A 24440-nucleotide genomic window follows, 5' to 3' on the forward strand; every position below is an offset into this window, starting at 1 on the left:
GTGCAATTAAGTTTTGTGCACATTTACTCCATATTCCTTTATTTTCTGTTAAAGGGTCTGAACTTTTAAATGCAAGTTTAACCCTTTAATGTAAAAGGTCATATGGCAATACATTATTATTTTTTTTTTAAATGATTTGATACAGGGAAATTGGTGACCTTACTTTAAAGGGAAAATTCACGATTTTTTACTTATGGTTTAAATATGTTCATTATGACATAATATATATATTCACAAAGTTTTATCGCTATATGTGCAGTAATAAAGGAGAAATTCAATAATTAATGAAAAAATATCAACTACTTCCTGTAGGTCGTGACGTTTTCTCCTGATTTTTGCATGCCGGGATTTAAAATACAATCATTAAAAGTCTTGGTTTTTAATCATATTTTAACGTAATCGTAAGCGCGCCGATGACTTATGCTTTATCTAATAACCATCCGATAATAAGAAGATAAAACGCACAGACGTTCAATTGTACTCATTCGTGAGATAAATTATCTATGTTAAACGTATATATTCGAATTATTTTTGTAGACAACACAAAAAGTTATAAATTTATTTTTAATAAATGCATTTTCGGACTGATATGGTGAACAAATTAAAGTACAATAATCTGTAAAGACAATATGTTGGTGTACTATTATTGACCTTTTACTATCTCTGCTATGGCTAGGTTTATACGATGTGTGTATTCACGGTTCTGTGGCAATACTCGTAGATGGCTTGTTGAAAGGTAAATTGTTATTTGCACTTCGGTATTTAACCACGCCTCTAGGGCACACCTTGCCAGGTGTGACTGTCTATTCGGATCAGTGGTAGCATTTAATACACACATTAAAAATACATATTCAAGTTGGTGACAAATAAAAATTGGTCGCCGTGGAATTATTTAATTATATTTGGTGCTATTATTTATTTGAATTCAAATAAGTTAATTTACTAAGAAATACACAATTTTCGGTTAAAGACGGGAAACTTAATTCATATGTCAGAATGAAATGATATACAAGTCTTGTCCTTGATTTATGTCTCATAAAAAAGGGGGACTTAGAAATTAGAAATAGCTTTACTAAATCATTTTTATTTGTCTTTATTAGGCGAAAAAATGTACGAGAACACTTACATTTAGACTTTTGAAAGCCATGTATTAATTAATATATGAAACTATCTGAAGATAACTCTACCGAAGCGGAATATAATATGTACGAATAAAGAAAAAAATATTTTTGTAATGGAATCGAAAAATTACGAATAGATATTCTTTTCAAGTGTGATAAACATCAACCAAATTTATTCATAATGGGGAACGTCCTTATTAAAATCTGAGACAACTATAATAATCGTCGTCTCCCAACGTATATATATACTTAAATAACTATTTGATCAACGATGTTTAAAATTAAAAGACAACGAATTTAATGTTATCTTTCCCTATTTTTGAATGTTATTATAAGTCTGTTGCAACTTGCAAGAATACCCCTAAAGCGGACAAATATCCGACAAGCAGTTTATTCTTTAAATTGCTGTCATTGAATATCAAGAAAGAAAATAAATCCCGAAATTGATACTCAATAGTTTTCCTAGAAAATATTCACATTCCTTGGGGATTATTAGTGTACGTCCAGTTGCATATATTTTACATGAATGTTGGAACAATTGTGATGATGACGAATTTCGTCCTTTATTCGAGAACAATTTAATTGATATATAAATCTGTGAGTTTACTATGTTCTTAACTTCGATGAACCAAAGCAAGTTATAAATTGACCTGTATTTAAATCAAATTGTTTCTTTTTTTTCTTCTTCTTCTTTTGGTATACAATAGTCTATCGAATTCGTTGATTACATACTGTTGGCATACATGGACTAGTCTATTTACAAAACTTTTACCATAATTTACACAAAATGTATGTTTCTTTCTTATGTTCAATGTATACATGTATACATATTTTAAATTGCGCTACTGACTATAGTTCCGTAACTTTCTACCAGGCGTATGTATACACGAATCGTCGACAAGTGCGCACATTTTTTTAGATCAATAATTCTGGTATGTTCCAATCTGTCCTAAACTATTGACAACGAGTATATATTACATTTTCCCAAATAACCCTTGGAAAAATATGTAAATAGATTTGTATTTCTTCAATTATTTTTTTTTGTATTATTTTTTTTTTATAAATAATATTCTTTACACCAGAAATGTTATTTATAAACAAGCGTATGAGTTCCGTAATGACTAGTATATTATATCACTTTCGGACACGCAAGACAAAAATGTATATTATACATGCACCTGATAGTTCAAAATGGAAAGTTATAAGTAACGGTCGTGTACACTGATCAATACCTACAGAAGTGAAACGATGCATGAACTTGCAAGCCCGCCGGACAGGAAATCGATTGAATACCTGGACGTGTCACCTTACACCCCTTCCAATACCTTTGGGAGTAATACCTTTAGCCATGCTGGTGATCAGATAAGGGAAGATCCGAATTTATTTAAATAAAGTTTATTACTTGAAAGAATTATGAACGAATTAGATTTTCGAAAACAATTTCCATGGAACTTCTTCTTCTCTCCGTATAAGCTTCCTTTATAAGGAACACCAAGGATTATCTCCAAGTAAAAGTACTATTTACACATTTGTATTATTTTTTACATGGGTAAGTTAGAACACTTATTTATCATTTTATGATTTGAACTTTGACTTTTTAACTAATTACAATATTATCAGTTTAAAAATAACAGACTATATGGTTATTTAAAAATATAAGACCATTTTCCGTATCAAGTTTGTCAGTCAGATAAAACAACCGTACGATTGACAAGATATCGACACGCAATTACGACTACATCGTTTACTGTAGTTTTGTTCCTTTGTGGTTTATTGACATATCGGGATTTTTCATCGGAGAAGGTGACAAGATGGCGGAGAGTAGAGAACTGATACTCAAAATTTAAAATCGATGGTGATCTCTTATTTAGCGGAATAAAACTTTAATATCTATAAATTTGAGCATTTTTATACAGAATGGACATAATATCAATTTTTGATTTTTTTGCGAAGTTTCCCTTTAATTCAAACCATGTCAGCTATCTAGTTATACCCCCGCTTTGAAAAAAAGGGGTGTATACTGTTTTACCTCTGTCTGTCCTTCCGTCAGTCCGTCCGTCCCATGAATATTTTTCGTCACATTTTTCTCAGGAACTACACTACCAGGATTTCTGAAATTTGGTTTCAGGCTTGATATAAGTCAGCTATACTGTGTGATGCGTTTTCAGATTCGTCACTCGACAACTTCCTGTTTACCGAACACTTTGTATCATTTTTGTCGAGCCTGCAACTTTTGTTGCAGAAAGCTCGACATAGGGATAGTGATCCAGTGGCGGTGGCGGCGGCGGCGGTGTTAGCTCACTTCTTAAAAGCTCTATATTTTAGAAGGTGGAAGACCTGGATGCTTCATACTTTGAATATAGATGCTTCATGTCACGAAGTTTCCGTCAGTCACATGTCCAATGTCCTTGACCTCATTTTCATGGTTCAGTGACCACTTGAAAAAAAAAGTTCAAATTTTTTGTAATGTTGAATTCTCTCTTATTATAAGTAATAGGATAATTATATTTAATATGTGCGTACCTTGCAAGGTCCTCATGTCTGTCAGACAGTTTTCACTTGACCTCGACCTCATTTCATGGATCAGTGAACAAGGTTAAGTTTTGGTGGTCAAGTCCATATCTCAGATGCTATAAGCAATAGGGCTAGTATATTTGGTGTATGGAAGGACTGTAAGGTGTACATGTCCAACTGGCAGGTGTCATCTGACCTTGACCTCATTTTCATGGTTCAGTGGTCAAAGTTAAGTTTTTGAGTTTCGGTCTTTTTATCTAATACTGTATGCCATAGGTCAACTATATTTGGTGCATGGAAATATTTTATGATCTTTATGTCAGTTGCGCAGGTTTAATTTGACCGTGACCACATTTTCAAGGTTCATTGCACAGTGTTAAATTTTTGTGTTTTGGTCTATTTTTCTTAAACTATAAGTAATGGGTCAACTATATATGTTGTATAGAAGCATTGTTAGCTGTACATGTCTGCCTGGCTTGGTTCATCTGACCTTGACCTCATTTTCAAGGTTCATTGGTCTTTGTTTAGTTATCTTGGTTAATGTTAAGTTTATGTGACAGTTGTAATAAAGCTAAGCTTTATACTTAGGACTATTAACATAATATCAATGATTAGTATAGATGGCGAGACATTTCAGTGTGTGCACTCTTGTTACACCTGATAGCCAAGTTGAAAATTTTTCGTCACATTTTTCTCAGGAACTGCACTACCAGGATTTCTGATATTTGGTTTCAGACTTGATATAAGTCAGCTATACCGTGTGATGCGTTTTCAGATTCATCACTCGACAACTTCCTGTTTACCGAACACTGATATCATTTTTACACCTGATAGCCAAGTTGAAAATTTTCGTAACATTTTTCTCAGGAAGTACACGACCAGGATTTCTGAACTTTATTTTCAGGCTTGATATAAGTCAGCTATACCGTGTGATGCATTTTATAGATTCATCACTCGACAACTTCCTGTTTACCGAACACTTGTATCATTTTTACACCTGATAGCCAAGTTGAAAATTTTTCGTCACATTTTTCTCAGGAACTACACTACCAGGATTTCTGAAATTTGGTTTCAGGCTTGATATAAGTCAGCTATACCGTGTGATGCGTTTTCAGATTCATCACTCAACAACTTCCTGTTTACAGAACACTTGCATATTTTTACACTATTAATATTATCCACTTGCGGCGGGGGTATCATCAGTGAGCAGTAGCTGGCAGTTTCACTTGTTTTATCTACCGAAAAAAAGCCAGTTTTGTATTCGTTGATATCAAGTTCAATTCTCCATGCAGAAACGACCATTTTTTTCTGTGTCTTGTAGCATCGTATATTCTTAAAATATTTTCTCGCACAATATCTGGACATCGGTGAGCATGCAACATTGCAAAACCACATGTTTACAAATGAAAATCAACACTCAGACTATAGTCATAAAGTAGGACAATAAATGAACAAAAGACAAACTCGGGACACAGAAGTACAAACGATAGACCATCTATCAACTCTGAAAACTAAAAGTAAAATAGAAACATGGATCACGAAAAACATGCAGGGGCGACACCAGAGAGTGAAGAGAACTTGCTTCTTGCTAGACACTTTCCGTGAAAACAATTTGATATTAAGACAATATTTTGTTTCAGTTTTTTTTTTTGCCTCAATGTAGTTACGGCCCTGTCTTCAATTTTATACTGGGTAACCTAGTTATTAGTTTGTTGACTCAATTGTTTTATACTCTCCATCTTTGCATTAAACCCTTCATGTTGTCACACTGTTCAAGAGATCTGATAACTAATAACAAGAGATCTAAAAACTAATAATAACATATTACTCATATTCTATAATAAAGAATAATTTTTATATTGGATTGAGCTTTTATTTGGATATTAAGATGTTCTCTCTGTTATTTCCTTTTGGTTATAGTTTTAAAAGATTTTTGAATGGTGAATTATAAAAAAAAATGACTTGACAGAACAATTTATATTTGGTATTGAGCTTTAATAGGGATATTGAAGATGTTGTCTCTGTTTATGTCTTGACAGAACAATTTATATTCTTACTTTGTTTGCTTCAGTTCACAAATTGAAAATTAAAGCATGACTTTCAATTCATTGACATTAAGTATACATGTTTTGTTATTTCATTCTAACAAAGATACATTGTCATTTTTTCCATGGAGGTATATTACAAATTCATCAAAATCTTAATTTTATAGAACATAATTAAACTACATATACTTTCTGATAACGATGAAGTTAAAATCATATCTGAAACAAACAAAAAAGGTATAATTGAATACCTTTTTCTAAATTTCTTTATTTTCTTTTAATCCAAATAAGTGTTTCATGTTAAGACAGTTTTAAAAACCTTTTACTTTATGACATATATAATCTACAAATCTTTTTTATTTGTTAGTTGACAGAGGGTAGAAAACAAGTTGGTGGTAAATTGGAAGTAAAAATTAGGATACGAGATCCCTTTAAAGGGAAACAAGTAGAAGTAACGAAGGAAAAATGGTTAGTGATAGACCAGTTTATCAGGGCATTAGGACCAAAGGTTAGTAGTTATTCAGTTTTATCAGTGAAGATACATTTTTTTATGAACAAATAAATTTCTTTCATTTTTCAGATTTTTTTTTCCCACACTTTCATAGTTGAAATATATTATCATAGGCGGATCCTGGGGGGCCCGGGCCCCCCTTTCGTGGGAAAAATTTGGTTGATTATATAGGGAATCATTGAAGCATGACTGGAGTGGGCCCCCCCCTTAGGTCAGTCAGCGCCCCCCCCCCCCCCGTAGGAAAAGTTCTGGATCCGCCACTGATTATTATCATGATTTTTCCAAGATTATTTAAAAATATCAATAACTGATCCTTAAATGTTGTGTTGTGTAAAGAAATTAATAAAGTTATTACAGTGTTATATATATTTCAATACATAATCCCAAATCTCTTGATAATGTTGTAATACAGACTGACTGTTATTGTTTATAGATAGTTCCACAAATGCATGAAGTTTAGACACAATTTAAAAAAAAAAAGAAATGTCTAATAATAGGTGTATTGAGATTTATTGTAACATAGCCAGAATCCATTTTGGAAGTATAACGTCTTGACTAATTTGATTTGCAATATGACCAAAGAATCAAACTTGAATATAGCAAAATACAGATTGAATGGAAACTGAATATGTTTCCTGTTAACATATTTCCTCCCTTAAAGTTGTTTTAAAAAAGAGAATTAAGGCAAAATAAATGCTTCAACTCACTCTCTTTTAGATATTTTTGTCTATGCAAGCTGTTTTGCATTCTATGTATCATACTTAAGGAAAGACTGCAAGAAGATTTTCAAATTGCTGTATTTTATATTTTCAGGAAACCAAAAAAGGAATGGTATGTTTACAGTAAACACAATAAGTTTTAATAGCAAAATAGAAAATAGGCTTTTAAAAAAAGTATGAAGATCTGAAGGGGTCAATCAAAAACCATAAAATGAAGAAACTTAGCCATAGACAAAATATGATTGATGGATTGATTGTATGTGTTTATGTCCAGTGGCAAATATGTCATGCATTAAAAGACATATATATACAGACAACAAACATAGAAATCAAAAGATAAAGCATCACAAACCTTATCAAAAACTAAGGTTGATCTCACATATAAATTTGTGCAATTGTATAAGTAAAAGAAGGTGAGAAACATTAAAAAGGAAACCTTCAAAGTACCATATGGCCTACAAGTGTCCACACCATATTACTAACTGTAAACTGTCTCTAGACTAGTCAAAATTGAAATCAGACTTAAAAATTCCAAATTGCCAGAATAAACTATTAAAGACTACCAGTAGTGAGGTTCTTAACTTATTTCACACCAAATATTTGTCTGAGTAATCAATATTTAATTGTATGAACACATAATAAATGATTTTGTTTATAGTACTCACTGGAAGGATTTCTGTGTACACTGATGCTTATTTATCATTCTCTTATATTTAATTTTTTTTTAAATGCATTTGTAAACATGAATTTCTGAATTATATATGAGAGGGAGTTCTGGTTTCTGTTCATACTGCCTCATGTTGTGTCTCTTTGACAAAGTAATGGGTAAGGAGATTGGAGGTTTGGAGGGATCAATTATTAATAATAATTAAGAAGAAATTTAAAAAAACAAAATTTACTCAATACATGTATTGCAATAAATTTTTAATTTAGATTGATGGTTGATTCTATTGAAAAATGCATCATACCTGTTCATATTTTTTTTTTTGAAATAGTCCTAATTTGTAAGATGACAATTGTAATAAACCTAGTGTATACTGACAATATATTCCAATCTATTATATTCATGTATTATCTAGTTATGGTCAGTGACATACTCTCCACATATTGATTAACCAAGGGCAAAATCATATTTGAGAAGCGAAACAACATTCTGATCTGTTTTGATAAATATGAAAAATTATCTTTCAGGCACCTGCAAAGCCAGCAGTTTCTAAAAGGTAAGCCTTAGAAAAAAATATAGTAGTTCAATTAACCTAAAATGCTATACTAACCATAGTTTTATTAGTTTTTATAGAAATTATCTCATAAGATATTACTTCTAATAGGTATTGTATATTTTAGACAGTAAAACAAGGCTTTCAACCATAGAAAGGTTCAAACACATTGTTTCTGTCCTTGCACAATATTTTAATGAAATTTCAGAATATCAAATTACCTAGTGTTAAACCTGAACTTAAAAAAGTTTTTGATGATTTTAAAAATCAATCATTAGTCCTAATTTTTCTATTCTCCTATTCTCCCATAATATAGATGAACAAATTTTTGTCGTGCCTGCAACTTTTGTTGCAGAAAGCTCGACATAGGGATAGTGATCCAGCGGCGGCAGCTAAGGCGGCGGCGTTAGCTAACTTCTTAAAAGGTTTATATTTTAGAAGGTGAAAGACCTGGATGCTTCATACTTTGTATATAGATGCCTCATGTTACGAAGTTTCCGTCAGTCACATGTCCAATGTCCTTGACATCATTTTCATGGTTCAGTGACCACTTGAAAAAAAAAAGTTCAGAATTTTTGTAATGTTGAATTCTCTCTTATTATAAGTAATAAGATAACTGTATTTGGTATGTGCGTACCCTGCAAGGTCCTCATGCCTGTCAGACAGTTTTCACTTGACCTCGACCTCATTTCATGGATCAGTGAACAAGGTTAAGTTTTGGTGGTCAAGTCCATATCTCAGATACTATAAGCAATAGGTCTAGTATATTTGGTGTATGGAAGGACTGGATGGTGTACATGTCCAACTGGCAGGTGTCATCTGACCTTTTCATGGTTCAGTGGTTATAGTTAAATTTTTGTGTTTTGGTCTGTTTTTCTCATACTTCATGCAATAGGTCTACTATATTTGTTGTATGGAATGATTGTAAGGTGTACATGTCTAGCGGGCAGATGTCATCTGACCTTGACCTCATTTTCATGGTTCAGTGGTCAAAGTTAAGTTTTTAAGTTTTGGTCTTTTTATCTAATATTATATGCCAAAGGTCAACTATATTTGGTCTATGGAAATATATTATGATCTATATGTCAGTCCCGCAGGTTTTATTTGACCATGACCTCAATTGCACGGTTCATTGCACAGTGTTAAGTTTTTATGTTTTGGTCTATTTTTCTTAAACTATAAGTAATAGGTCAACTATATGTGTTGTATGGAAGCTTTGTTAGCTGTACATGTTTGCCTGGCATGGTTCATCTGACCTTGACCTCATTTCCATGGTTCATTGGTCTTTGTTTAGCTATCTTGGTTAATGTTAAGTTTATGTGACAGTTGTAATAAAGCTTTATACTATAGGACTATCAACATAATATCAATGATTAGTAAAGAAGGCGAGACATTTCAGTGTGTGCACTCTTGTGAAATATTTGCAAGTGCATGTTGTTCCAATAAACATCCATATTGGCCATCATGGTTACCAAATACATCCTACGTCTGCTCTTTTGCAAGTTTGCAGATTATTGAAATCTAATTTTAAGTCTTTTTTTGTAAAATTTTGAAAAAGTAGGCTTTTTTTACTGACAAAAAAATTAGAGTAGTTATGGTATTGAAATATTTCTTGGGAATAAAAAAATTGATAGTAAACTATTGAATTGATATAGTTTTAGTAAGCTCTAGATTTTGATATATAATTTCACTCTTCAAATAAATCAGTATTCAACAGTCTTGTATCTTTCTGCCTTACATGAAAAAAGTACAATTCATCATCTTTTGTGTTGTTTGTTTTTGTATTTTTTGTACATGTACAAATATTGTAACAAATTTCAGGGATTGTGACGTATTATACAACTTCTTATGTAGTTCATTGCATTTTTGTACAAAACAAAAAACAAAAAACCAGTTACTTACAATGGCCTTACAACAGTTTTATGTTAATGAATATAAAAAAAAAGATGTGATATAATTGTCAATGAGACAACTCTCCCCAAGAGACCAAATGAAACAGAAATTAACATTTATAGGTCACCCTATGGCCTTCAACAACAATCGAAGAAGTTTTTTTTAAACCTGTGCAAAGTCCTGATGGTGAGATATGGAGATCCTAGATACTGTTGTCTGCATCATCATGTTGTCTGCTTCATTAACCTTGATGGAATTTTATCAATCTTCAATAGAGGCTTCTTCTTGTTCTTTATGTTTTGGAGATAGCATCTGCAGCTGAATTTTTAAAGTGTCTTTCTAAAATTCCATATTTTAAGAAGAAAATAGTTGGATTTTTTCACAGACATTTAGATAGTCCGGGGTTGAATTATTTTTGACGCCACTAACCTTGTCAAACCTTCATAAATCTGATGCAACTTGGGCAGAAGCTTTTTTATGATTAATAGATAACATCTTCTGCATATTACTGATAGATGGACTAATGGATTTTTTTCAGATAACATTTACATACAATTTGGTTGAAGTATTTTAGACATCAATAACTTTATCAAACTGTCAAAGAATTATGCAAAACTCTACAGGAGATGTGCATGATAAAGAAATAAGATTTTTCTAAGTCTTTATGTACAAAGAATTGAACATAAGTTTGTAAGTTACAGTATAGAGTAAAAGTTTTTATAACATCAATTATTTTTTTAAACTTTCATGGTATTTAAGAAACATCGTTGGCATATCTACCATATTTCCTTTTACTAGCCAAGAAAGGCCCTTTATAACCGTTTTTGTATGAAAGTCAAGGCTAGTGGAATCAAACTATCTGTCATTCATTGGGATTTGGCTTTGTAGACAGTTTTAACGGATTTATAACTCAATTTCTGAACATATCTTCACAGATTTGGTAAATTTGAAATGTTTATTTTTTTCTCTTGACAGTTCTCAAGTCTCTGGGGTTTGTGCCATATTGTGAAGATGTGTTCAGAAGATGGATGTAAATTCTAGTCATAATCAGTTCTACTTAACAGTGCCTTTCATGTACAATCAAGGAAAGAATGAATATGTCTTGTTTTTTTAAATGAATATTAAAGTTCTATAATTTTTGCTTTATAAAAGATTGCCTTATGTACACACATATGATGAAGTATTCCTGTAATTTTCTCTCTTCATTCATCTTGGTCTTGCCTTGATGAAATAGTGGAGGCTATACAGTGATGTGTTGTTTCATGTGTTGACTTCCTCTGTGTCTGGGGCTTTAATAATTTGTTAAAGTTTGTGGTGATGTCAATTTAAGGGGGACTTCTATTGTTTAGTCAAAAATATGTGTCTGATAGAAATCACCCTTATGCAAATCAACATCAATGCATCTGCTGAACAAATTCAACAGAAAGTCTGGGACTGTTTGCAAGTTGAATTGTTAATCAAATGCTACCAAACGGACAAAACATATTTTTTTATTTTTTTATTTCATTGTATTTCGTAAATAAATGCTACAAAATAAATCGAAGTATTGCACATGTACATATTCATGCTAACTTTCATAAGGTCGATTTCTATTCGATGCAGTTCATATATGATATGCAGTTTTATCCTGCAATCAGCCTTGTATAATACAAATAACAGGTTCACAAATAAATTTTTGCATTATTTGTACTTGTACAAATACAGTCTCCTGTTACCCCACTTTTATGTTGAGCAAGCGTTAATGTGCATATTTCTTTTTCTGTACCAGTTCATTTTGGGGCCCTCTTCGCAGTCTGCGTTTACACTATGCCTACCTGTTTATAATTTATAAGAAGGAACCACATATTAAAACATTTTTTAATTCATCTTCATGAATATATATGAAGGAAAATAACATCAATTTATAGATAAAATTTGTTGAAAGGAATTGTATTGACTTTTGGAAGGTGTACCATGTTACAATGATGTCACTTAATTTCAGATCCTTTCTCAGATTTACACAAACAGTTATCTATGTAGATATTTATTTAAAACTATGTGCATAGGGCAGTATTAAAATTAGCTTCCCAGCCAGTCAAGGTTGTTAACCAGTTAGTTTGTATTGAATATTTATTTAAGTCATATTGTTTGGAACAATGATATGAGTTATACAACATTCTTCAACAACAGACAAGAGTCTATATAGTACATGCAAATTTAGATTTTTATGCCCCTGCCTTGTCCCTTTATAATGCTATATGCCAGCAGGGCATCATCTGTGTCCCATGGGCACATTCCCTATTTGTTTTATTTTATTTATTATATATAAGTATTATTAAAGAAATGTTTATTTTGCATTTGTGATTGAAATATTCCATAATCAAAACTGCATATAATTTTAAGTATATGGGTATTTATATTTTTTTATTTATTTATTATATAAGTATTATTAAAGTAATGTTTATTTAGCTTTTGTGATTTAAAATATTGAATAATCAAAACTGTGCAACTACTAATAAGTATTTAGATTTTTAAAATGTATATCTTATTTATGAAAGTATTATGAAAGAAATGTTTAGTTTTGTTCAAGATTATTTACAACCAAAACACAAATTTAGTTTTTTTTTCTGACTTATGTGAAAACATTCTTATATGTATTTAAAAAGGTACATATCTTGTGTTTATAGTGCTTTTTAGATGTACTATATCTTTTATTATGTATACTTTACACAGATTTCCATCCACATAATTTTGTTACTATATCTGTGATATACTATTTAATATTAAATGTTGAATTTGAAATATGTTTTGTGTTTTGCATGACATCATTTAACCTTTTCTTGAACAGTATTCTGGTAACTTATATTTTTGATTCCCTACCCAAGCACTATATGTTGGCATTCTGTTTGTTCCTCAATCTGTTCAAGTTTTTCACTTTTTCTGTAATTTTCCTGAGGTTAAAACCATCACGGATGTGGTCCCCCTGGTTTAAGTGTTTGTTCACTGGGATATATAGTAGTTACATTCTAGAATGTTTGATAGTAAAAAAAGTGGCCTCATATATATTGGTGAGTCAACAAAGGCCACAAATACATATTGTACATTTGGGGAGTCAAAAATGGCCTAAAAGGGCATAGGAACAATAGCACAAAGAAACCATACCTCATTAATTCCAACAGTCTGAATAATTCTCTAGTTTGCACTTTATAAAAACATCTGTTTTACAAACCACATTGTTGGATTATGAGATATACAATATTCATAGATATTTTGTTTTATTTACCTACTGGTTTTCAATTTTCTCATCTATGATCTCTAAAGTGTCACAGTTTTAGCCTTTGTAAAAAAGAGTTCTATGGAATATTGCATTTCTATATTTACTGAAGTGCAACCTCTAAGTCTCTTAACAGAAATTTTGTTATTTTAATAGAAGACAAATATAAAAGATTTTCCAACATAGTTGTTATAGATTTACAAGAAATGCCTTTATTTTATCTTTTTATGTGGATAGTCAATGGTGATTTTATTTACATACTTATAATTTTGGATTTTGGCTTTCTAATCTTTTCAAGTAAAAAAACACAATGATTGCAAAGTGATGGACAATAGTTTAAATGGATAAGGTGAACTGATAATATCGACATGTACCCAACATCTCCATATTCTCCAAATTTTTATTTGGCCCTGCAATGAAGTTGTCTGTGCCATATAGTTATACCCTTGTCCGTCATTCTGTCATTCCATCATTCCGCAATTCTTTCTTTCCGCAACAAACCATTATACAGACTTTTTTTCTTAATGCCTTTAGATATTGGGCTAATATTTGGTATGTGAGTTAACCATGACAAAGTTCCGCTCCGCAAATTTTTGCCGAAATTTTGGGCTTTGGACTTTGATATATTGTTGAAAATCACAGTTATACAGACTTTTTTTCTAAACGCCTTCAGATATTGGGCTAATTTTGGGTATGTGAGTTAACCATGATGAGTTATAGATAAAGTTTTAAAGTAGTTCCTCTCCTCTGATTTTTTTAGTTCTAACACTATTTGTTTAAATCACTATGGGATTATTTTTTTACATAAAAAACTGAAATATGAATTTTGTTTGTTTCAGTTATATGACTTTTGCATAGAATCATAATCAATTATGAGTGTCAAATCAACAGTGAAGAAGCGTAATTGACAATTTCAAGTTTTGACATTGAATTAAAAGATGTGGTATATGAATGCCAATGAGTCATCTATCCACCAAAGACTTAAGAAATAAGGATATAATCTACAGATCCCTATGTAGTCTTCAATAATAAACAAAATCTATACTGTAGTGTATAGTACCCGTAAGGCATTGAAGTAATATATTGTGAAACAGTTTAAAAGAAAAAATTACAGTCATATTAAGCTAATAACTTAAATGATTAAACTTGCTCACTCTGGCTCAATACTGAATTTACTGAGTATATTTGCTCTCATTCAGTTGTGGTAAATTTGGTTATAGAATAAAATAGCAGTAATCCTTACGATTCTGCTATGTAGGAATGTTAGCTGAGTATGTCAAATTGATTTCATATTTTAATTTATGTAGCATCTTGAATGAAATATCAGTTTTTTTTGTAAAGTGAAATACATGCTTATTATGAATAATATGATAACTATATTTGCTATATGCTATACAATGTCTAATTGTCCATCAGGTAGAGTTAACCTGATCAAGACCTTATTCCATGGATCAGTGGTCAAGTCCATTTCTCTTCATACTATAAGCAACAGGTCAACTATATTTGGTGTATGGAATGATTGTAAGATGTACATGACTAACTGACAGGTTTTATCTAACCTTGACCTCAATGTCATGGTTCAGTGGACAATGTAAAAATTTTGTGTTTTGATCTGTTTTTCAGGTACTACAAGCAAAAGGGTCACTAAATTTGGGGTATGGAATAATTGTGAGCTGAACATGTCTGTAGGGTTCATAAGACCTTGACCTAATTTTCATGGTTCATAAAACATTGGTAATATTAATCTCATAGGTCGATTATAGAGGATGGGGGCGTCCAAGGGTGCCTGCCCCTGCCTATAGTCGGAAAAATTTTGTAGATTATTTAGAGAATTACTGAAGCATGACTGGAGTCTCTCTTTGACAGTCATAGAGAAGTTGAAACCCCTTCCCCTTTAGATCATTTCTGGATCTGCCACTGAAGTTTATCAGACTTTTAACATGAATTCAATGAAAAATAAAACATGTGAGACATTTCTGCATGTGCACTCTTGTACTATTATTTCTTTCTGTTGTAGCAAAAGTTCAGGAACTATTTGTTTAGAAGTATTAAAGTATGAAAAACAACTGCTTGATAATCAGGTTAGTTTTATAGCATTATTGTATCTAAGAAATGAAGTTAGATAATTAACTCACAATAGAAACGATGAAGACAAAAATGACTACCACATTTATTTTCTATTTGCAACAATGTTGCATCCTTTAAAATGCACCCTTAAACCAAGACATCTGTAAGTTATATTAAGGTGGCGTATCACACTATAGGGAGATAACTCTATAAATATCAGCTGAATATTTTAATCCATGTTCTATTGTTAAGGAAATAATAGCTTCTCAATTATCAAAATAAGTGTTTGTTAAACTACTATATAACCAATGAAAATTTTCCAATAAAGTGTGTGGTTCAAGTTATTTGAAATTTATATTTTTTTTTTATGTAGGATCAAAGGAAATATTTTGTCAAAATTTTATGAAAATTAAACGAGACAAACAAAATTTAAGTCAACATGTTTGGTACTACCTTAAATAAGTAAAATATAAGTCAAAGTGACATAGGCTTTGCTGGAGACTACAGCACTCATCAAGATTTGTCCTTTCAGCAAGTTATGAATTTTAAGGTCACTCTGTATTTGAGGAATGAGTTGATAAAATAAAAGTTGATGTTATCGAATCCATTTATTCTATAATCACCTGCACAAAACTATATTTTTATTCAAAAATTATCTTGGAAATGGCTGTATATATGTAGGTGCACACAGAAATCTTGATTTTCCCAGTAGTCATCCTCATAATTGTTGAACTCATTCGCCCTTTTTAGTTTGCGGGTCAGCTCCTTGTTGAAGGCCATACTTTGACCTATAATGGTTTACTTTTTACAAATTGATTGTGAATTGGGTTGGAGAGTTTTCTCATTGGCATTCATACCACATCTTCTTAATCCTTTAAGAAACAATATATTTTTACTGACAAGATTGAATAGTGTTATTACATATTTTATACAGATTGCAAGTTTGAAAAGTCAGTTAACAAAAGAACAATATCAAACCTTAACCCATAAAAGTCAATTACTACAACAGAAAACAGAGGAGCAACAAGGAAAACTAAAATCTGGTGGTAAAGAGGGACTGAAAGGTAAGATTTAAGTAAACATTAGTTATATGGTAAAAATACTGTGTGCAAAGTAGGGGGCATTGGTGGCCAAGTGGTCTAAGTAGTTCTACTGTAATAACTAGCCAGTCAACAATGAGGTTTTGAGTTTGAACCCCGCTCGTGCAGGTCCACTTGTTGCCGATCTTAATTGACTAGGATTGTCAGTTTTCCTATAGAAGTTGATGGTTTTCTCCAGGCTCTCCAGTTTCCTCCACAAACAAAAACTGGCCGCAAATAATTATCCAAAAACTGGCGTTAAAACACCATCATCCAATCATAGAGTGAAGTGCAAATGAAGGAATAGAATTTGATTTATGGAATATCTCATTATATAATGCTGTGTACAATGATTTCTACTTTCCTGTCAGATTCTGTTTAACTGAGGGTCTAGATGGGTTCTTCATTTTTGTATTTTTGAATTTTTAGGCCATTTTTCTCTTTTTTCCTGTTATTTTCTATTTTTTTATATATTTAAGCTCTCATTATTCTCTGTTCTTTGTTTTGGGGTCATTCATTCTGTACATTTTGCCCATTATTCTCTGTTTTGTAAACCCCTTTCACACCCTCGTGTCTATTAATGCATGAAATATGATTTAATAATAAGTGGAGTTTATGTCTTTCATGACTTTTCAGTTAGTAAGAACATTCATGATGGTCATCAATTAAGAGTTATAGACATATGCAGAATCTGTCATTTCACAAATATTTGAATGCACATGTCCCAGTAGAATCATAATTCCTTCATGTTTTACTAGAGGGTAACCATACAAAATAAAAAATTCCATAATTTTTACATGTTGGTTGATTTCAATGTAATGCCTATTGATATAAGCCTAAAATGGCCATTTGATTGCTCAGGACAACATCATTTGACATAAATACAGAAAACAGAAAACAAGATGGCTGTTAAAATTCAAAAGGAATAAAGCCAAAATGTGTACTGCTTTTAAGAAATCGCACATATATACATATCTAGATGACTCTACCTAACTCTATGAAATGAGATACCTATATAAATATTAAAAAATTGTAGAAAGATTAAGTTTCTTTTACTTTATTATACAGATTATGTGAAATCAATAGAAGCAGAAATTCCACAGTATGAAGAGGAGGCTAGATATTTTGCAAAAGGAGGAGACATGCATAAAGCTCAAGTAATGCTAACAAAGAAAAAACATGTTGAAAAAGAGGTATAGACACCTTACATAATAAAATAGTACGCAGATTTTAGCAAAATCGTGAAATTAAATATCTACGATAGCAATATTTCTTAATACCAGAAAATAGTACCCATAGCATTCAAACCTTGGGAAATCCATTTGACATTATCCAAAAACATATGAAACACAGATAATGCCTATCCCTTTTAGCTTAAAAAAAAGAATTTAAGTCTTTTCTAGAAATAAATGTATTTAAAAGGAAGGTGATAGTCAGAATGTACTTTAAGCGATTTAATAAAATAAAGCAACATTATACTCATTTTCTATCTTATTAATTTTTGGGATACGATTGCTTTCAAGCAATCTGTAGACTTATACCGGTGGCTCAGAGCATTGCCCTCACGTCAATCGTTTTATTCTAAACATTAAGGAACATCTCAGATTCTTATGACTGTCTTGCTTTAAAAGGTAAAAACAAACAAAGGGATTGAACTTGAACAACTTTCCTATAATGTTCTTTTCATAATCTTCATGTTTGATAAGTCCCTTGACTTACATGCGTGTTTTTAACAACAAGGAAAATCAGAATTAAGCAGTATTTATATTAAGTGTATTTATAAATTTAGAAACAGGTCAGAGGGAATTCCCAGTTTGATAAAATGCCAGAGTTCTCTGAATTCCGATAAATCTATTTCTGTCATATAAGAACTGAAGTGGAGTTTTTCTTATATGTTACCGTTATGAAACTGGTATTTGAGATTGTAATTCCATAAAGAAATAAAGAACCATCTAGGTCGTTTAATAAACATTAATATACGTTCTTGCTCCAGGGTTTGTTTTGGAAATTATGCACATGCGTATAGTTTTCTTGACTTCAAGGGGTTTTAGATTGAATGGTTGCTCTGGATTCCCCACTCAATTAATTAATTTATAACTCATGGGATCTTTTCTATGTATGTCTGCTATTGAGGGTTATTGTTGTTGCATAATTTTAAATCATATGCATCATTTAAATTAAAATAAATGTAGTCCTTATCGTAGACACCCCTTCAGGCGAAATGGAGTCTTCTATATTATCGTTTGAGCTGTCTCCCTTCCGGAAGTAACTTCTGTGAATTCTGAAACAACACGTCGAGTATTAGCTCGTTCTGTCAATAAACGTCGTATTATATTAAAAACGATCGCAATTTAAACCGATAAATGTGTACGGAAAGGAGTCATGATCACTGACCCAAAGGAAATTGGGGTTCCTCCTAGAATTAACGTAGGAAAATAGGTGATAAGATACGAAGTGAAATACCTTCTCTCACTCTGAGTCTCAGTGACTGCTGTGGAAAGTAAACTTGGAATTGATAGTACAAAAATAAAACAGAATACATGTAATTACATTGTTCATACACTTTTATCCGGGAGTGGCTATTTTGGTAACTATTTTACATGTGCAGTTGAATTAGTTTTGAAAATAATATTATCCAGCTACATGTATACATGTGTCAATGAAACAACGGCAATCGTATTCCTCAGAGCAATCTGCTCTTTGATTATGTTAATCTCTCTTCTTGATTTCAATTTTTGTTATCACTGTTACCATACTTATGCAATATCTGTTAATATTATGTTCTTTTTTAAAGTGTGTTTTATCAATTAAGTAAATCATTAAATGTATAATAATATGATGGAAAAACATTTTTTCTGAGTTTTGTTGTGACCCATCAGAATAATGTACTTCATTAATATCAATAGCACCTTCATTTGGAACTTGAGGCCTAGTTGGGTGAGTGGTCTGAGTAGTCCTACTGCATGACTAGCATGGTCAATTCCGATCTTGATAGTTATTTAGCTGAAGGTCATAATTCTTTGCGGGAACTCCAGCTTCCTACACAAATAAAAATTGACTGCCAGGATATAGCCAATAGAGCTTAAAGTGGCATTTAACACAAATAATCATCTAATTATTTTGAACTTTATGTGTTGGAACAACTTTATTTTTAATTCCAATTTTTACACTTATTAGTAAATACAATTTTATTTAATTCAATTATTTCCTTTTTAGTTGGCTGCAATCAGAAATAAATATCCAGATGTATGATTCAAAAGAAAGATATAAACTGTGAGCTGAAAACTACACTCAAATTAACATATATCCTGGTATGTGCCAAGGACAGTGTAATTTGTTTAAGATGCATAATTCCCTTCTGTGATTCTGTTGTTTTTCTCTATACAACATTAGATACTTATATCATGTTTTAACATTGACAGACATATGTTCATATGTAACAGAACATTGGAAAAAGCTTTCTGGTTTTATATGTAGGGTTAAAATAAGGGATTATTCTTTTCCTTGATGTCATTCTTATTTTAAGAATGCAATATTTTTTGCTGTCGTATATCAGATATCTTATCAATATTTGTAACTTCATTTTCTTGAAAACATTTTATTGTCAATCTCAATTTATTCTACATGTACAGTAGAGAATAAGTTTTCAGTATTGTTTAGAGCATGAAACCCAAAACGGATATACCATAACCTGAATATCAGCTGACGGTAGTTTGTCCATTCTGTCAACTCACCAGCAATACCTGATTATTGAACCATGTTCTCATGAAAATTTGTTTTGTTAAGAATATCATTATTGTTTGTGTGTTGTGTATATCTGTTTATTTATGGACATTATTATAATTAATAAGAAATTATGGAAATGAAACCAATATTTACTTTTTATGCCCCTGCAACTGAAAGTTATTAGGGATTTGTTTTACCCCTTTCCGTCCCTATCCATCATTTCACCCGTCTGTCCAATCATCGGTATATAATATTCCAGTGGCAGATAACTCCTTTTACAGTTTGAATGCTAGAAGGTTTTCAGATTGCTGAATTTTTGTACATATATTGTAGGTGTGCATGTGGTCATGATTTTGATTTTGATTTATATTTGCTCTTTTGGGAGATACATGTAGTTAAACTTTGTCATTTTTTATACGACTGCAAATATTTTTTTTGTATTGTATAATGGTATGATGTTGTCTTCGACTGCGCCATCATTGTTGTCTGTGTCATCCGATATGTTAATGGGTCTCTTTGAAATTTAATAAGAAGGTTCAATACCACAAAAGGAACGTTGAGATTCATTTTGGGGATGAAGGTCCCAACTGTTTAGGAATTAAGGACCCAAAAGGGGCCCAAAACAAGCTTTTTTTCTACTTTCAAGATAATTACTTGTGCATAAGTATTTTAATTGCTTTGAAATTGTTCCACAATGTTTACTACCACAATTTAAAGGTTTGGATTCATTTTGAGGGTTATGGTGCCAACAGTTTAGGAATAAATTTCCCAAAAGGGGCCAAAAACAAGCATTTTTGTAGTTTTTGGACAATAACTTGTATGTAAGAGTATGAATCTATCTGACAGTGTACCACAAGGTTCCATGTCACAAAAGGAAGGCTGGGATTGAGTTGGAGGTAATTGCTCCATTCATGCAGGAATTAGGGGCCAAAAAGGGCCAAAAACGAGCATATACATGTATCTAGTTTCCAGATAAGTGTTTAAGTGTATGGATCACTCTGAAAATACTACAATGTTCCATACTACAAAGGAAATGCAGGGATATAGTGTGGGGTTAATTGCTCCAAGGGGGGATTCAAAAAGTTTTGGAGGGTTCCAATTTTTTTAAGGGGTTCAATTTTTTTTCAAAATTTGTATAAAGTTTCAAGGAGAAATCTGTAATTGCACAGTATTGCGCAATAGATATGTAAGATCTTATTATTGGTTTTGTGTCAGAATTCTATATTTTGTCAAAAGATTTATAACAACCCAAATTCAGACAGTATCAAGCTTGAATATTGTGTCCAAATTTGGCCCAACTGTTCAGGTTTCAACCTTTGCGGTCGTATCAGACTGGGCTCAGCGAAGCATTTTATTTTGATATTGAATTACGTAAAAAATGCATAGCTACAGTTTGAATACTAGAAAGTTTTCACTCATGATGCAGATGTTTATTAATTTATATTCAACATTCTATCAAATTCTTCTAACCCGCCAGTTGTTGATCTGAACACACTTCCTGTGGGCAAAATTTCCATGTAACCATCTCCCCCAAAAGCAATCCAGTTGAACTGTAAGTAAGCTATAGAATTAGCATATCTATGTTTAACTACCTTGCCCTTAAAGGAATGGAAATAGCCACGTTTGCTTGGTGGTATATCCAAATCACTTCTGTGTCCTCCATTTCCTCCGTACGGACCAAATGTCCGGCCCATATTTGTAACAAAGGTAATATTGTCAATAAACATACCATGCCATATTTTGATATTAGAAACAACTTCATCTTCTTGAAGAGTGAATTCCTGTTCGTTTAAGATATTATGTGTTGCTGATTTCTTGCCATGAACAAGATGTGTTCCACTTTGATAATGAATGTATAATCCACCTACAACAACATCACCTTCCCATCTTACTATCCATACTCTAATTGTTTTAGGTTTTTCATTTATCGCAATCAATTCAGAATCATTAAAATAACTGACAACGTCAAGTTTATATCTTTCCAAGTATCTCTCTGGAATGGAAGCATACTCTTGAAAACTAATTAAATGTTTTTCAGATTGAGAATATTTTCTACTTGTAAGTGTTTTTGTTCGGTGTTTTTGGCATATACATGCCTTAAATGTAAATGTACATTCTTTTATCACATGTTCTAACATGTCTAAAGGTATATCAGAAAGACGGATGATGCCTAATAAGTCCAAAACAAATTCTTCTTTATCAACATTATTAGCAGATAGATAATTACCTAATGATGCAAGTATGCAGGCTTCATAATTTTCAACAGGTATTCCGTGACTGAAAACAGCCAATTTTTCATTATTCAACAAAAATTTAAAGTCCTCATGTGGTAATTGATTTAATAGTCCATTTTCAACTACAACTTTGAAGTTTTCTGATATGCATTCTACTACTGCATCGGACATTTTGTCGAGGGAAAACTGTTTTACAAATGAAATCAAACTAATGGCTGTAGAAATTGTAATATTAGATATAATAATGTTTTGACATTGTATTACAAGTGGTTGAACATCACAGTCATCTGTTGCTTCTTTGAATTTGGTGGCAAAGTTGCTGACAACCGTTGTATCCATGGAGTCTATAGATGAGTTTCAAATTTTGATTTTAAGAAGGAACTGCCATGGTTGACCAGGGTCATTGGCGTGGAAAGATATTTTCTCTGTGATATGGTAAAAATTCCCTGTTGGACTGGTCCATACTGTATTACATTTCCTAAAACAAGAGCAAAAAATCTAATGTTAACAAAAACAAGAGTGAACATGCTGAAATGTCTCGCCTTCTGTACTAGCCATTGATATTATGGTGATAGTTCTAAATAGAAAGCCTTACTACAACTATTACATAAACTTAATATGATCCCAGAAAATGAGGTCAAGGTCATATTAACCAAACGAGAAAAACATGTACACCTTACAATCATTCAATACCATAAACATAGTTGACCTATTGACAATATATAGTTTCTAAGAAACAGACTTAACCAAAAACTTAACATTGACCAATGAACCATGAAAATGAGGTCTAGGTCAGATGAACCATGCCAAGCAGACATGTACAGCTTACAACCCTTCAATAGAAAACATATAGTTGACATATTGCTTATAGTTTAAGAAAATCATTCCTAAACTCACTGAACCGTGAAAATGAGGTCAAGGTCAGATAAAACCTACGAGACTGACATGTACATCATAAAATACTTTCATACACCAAATATGTTGCTAATTTATTTAAGTAATGATATTTCATTTTCTAAAGGATTGCATTATCATAGTAGTTAAAGTTTATAAAACCCCAAAATATCCGTCCTTTTTTCACCAAATTGAAATTTCTTCTAAACACGGTCCACCGACAGACAAATAGTTAGAAAGCAGGTAACGGTTTGATCGAAAGTTTATCATCAACAATAGTCAATTGATGTGAACATTCAGTTGTTGCAAAAAAAGATTAATACCTTAACTCTGACCTACTAAAGTTGTTTTCACTTCGATTTAAGACTAGTTTTTCATCGATTTTTTATTTACTCTATTTATTCATATAAAATTAAGCATATTAACTTTTTGTCGGCGTCGATACTATTATTGTCAGTACAAATAAATATTTTCCATTCTTTCATCTGTAATCATCATACATGGTAATAAAACATTGCAAATGTGTTGACGTTTAACAATAATTATCATAAGTATGTTATAGATTCTTTAATAGAAATATTATTCTGTATATCATCGTTTTACCTTATAATAATTATAATTTTAAGAGCAGATTATCAGTCTAAGAAATGACTATTCCTGGTCTCCCTTGTTCCACTTTCAATGACATTCTTTTTTCTTCTTCAATAAATGAATCACATGCTAAAAACAATCGGAACCCATCTCGGACTCCACAAATGTCAAACTAAATATTTGACCAATATACTTTATTTTAAGACACATTTAATGAAGCTTTGGTTTAAAAACTTTTTAGAAATATAATTTAGGTAGCAATGGCAAAAGATCACGACTAGAAGTGTAAGATATTTAGGTTTATAACCACTGACCTGCTCTATTAATCGCAGAAGTTTTCCGTTTGGTTTACTTTACGTTATACGCTTGAACAATAAACATATCCATATTAAATATATTGTCATGCATGATTGCGTAAACCCCTGAAGACTGACGACGGTCATATAACCCTAATTAAACGTAGCTGTTTATATAAAAAGATAGTGAGCACGTGCAAAAGTATGCTTTAAATCTTATATAGCCTTATGGTCTGTAAACAGGACTAAATGGAAAACAGCCAACTGGATGTTTAACGAC

The 24440-nt window shown here is 31.7% G+C and overlaps 2 protein-coding genes across 5 annotated transcripts in view; one reads left to right on the top strand and one right to left on the bottom strand.

The window, feature by feature from the left end:
• The window catches only part of LOC139515924 (coiled-coil and C2 domain-containing protein 1-like), a 42626-nt gene extending 22339 nt beyond the window's left edge, over positions 1-20287 (top strand). For 2 of the 4 annotated variants that reach the window (XM_071305700.1, XM_071305692.1), the window contains 7 exons: positions 6048-6188; positions 7005-7022; positions 8102-8130; positions 15291-15354; positions 16275-16404; positions 17488-17612; positions 19636-20287. In XM_071305700.1, coding sequence (XP_071161801.1) covers positions 6048-6188; positions 7005-7022; positions 8102-8130; positions 15291-15354; positions 16275-16404; positions 17488-17612; positions 19636-19671 — 543 coding nt within the window. In that variant the 3' untranslated portion in view covers positions 19672-20287. Of the gene's footprint in view, positions 1-6047; positions 6189-7004; positions 7023-8101; positions 8131-10995; positions 12802-15290; positions 15355-16274; positions 16405-17487; positions 17613-19635 lie in introns of those variants that run through there. The other 2 variants (XM_071305717.1, XM_071305708.1) reach the window with 1 other exon arrangement.
• Positions 20288-20409: 122 nt separating this feature from the next.
• LOC139515945 (uncharacterized) lies at positions 20410-22833 on the bottom strand. The gene has a single exon (XM_071305730.1). It carries the CDS (start codon positions 22716-22718, stop codon positions 21579-21581), a length of 1140 nt encoding a protein of 379 aa, XP_071161831.1. The 5' UTR covers positions 22719-22833; the 3' UTR covers positions 20410-21578.
• Positions 22834-24440: the final 1607 nt, after the last annotated feature.

This window comes from Mytilus edulis, chromosome 1, assembly GCF_963676685.1.
Source record: "Mytilus edulis chromosome 1, xbMytEdul2.2, whole genome shotgun sequence".
Lineage (NCBI taxonomy): Eukaryota > Metazoa > Mollusca > Bivalvia > Mytilida > Mytilidae > Mytilus > Mytilus edulis.

Coding starts and splice junctions, on each gene's coding strand:
- LOC139515945 (XM_071305730.1), bottom strand. CDS start 22,718: ATGGATACAACGGTTGTCAGCAACTTTGCCACCAAATTCAAAGAAGCA.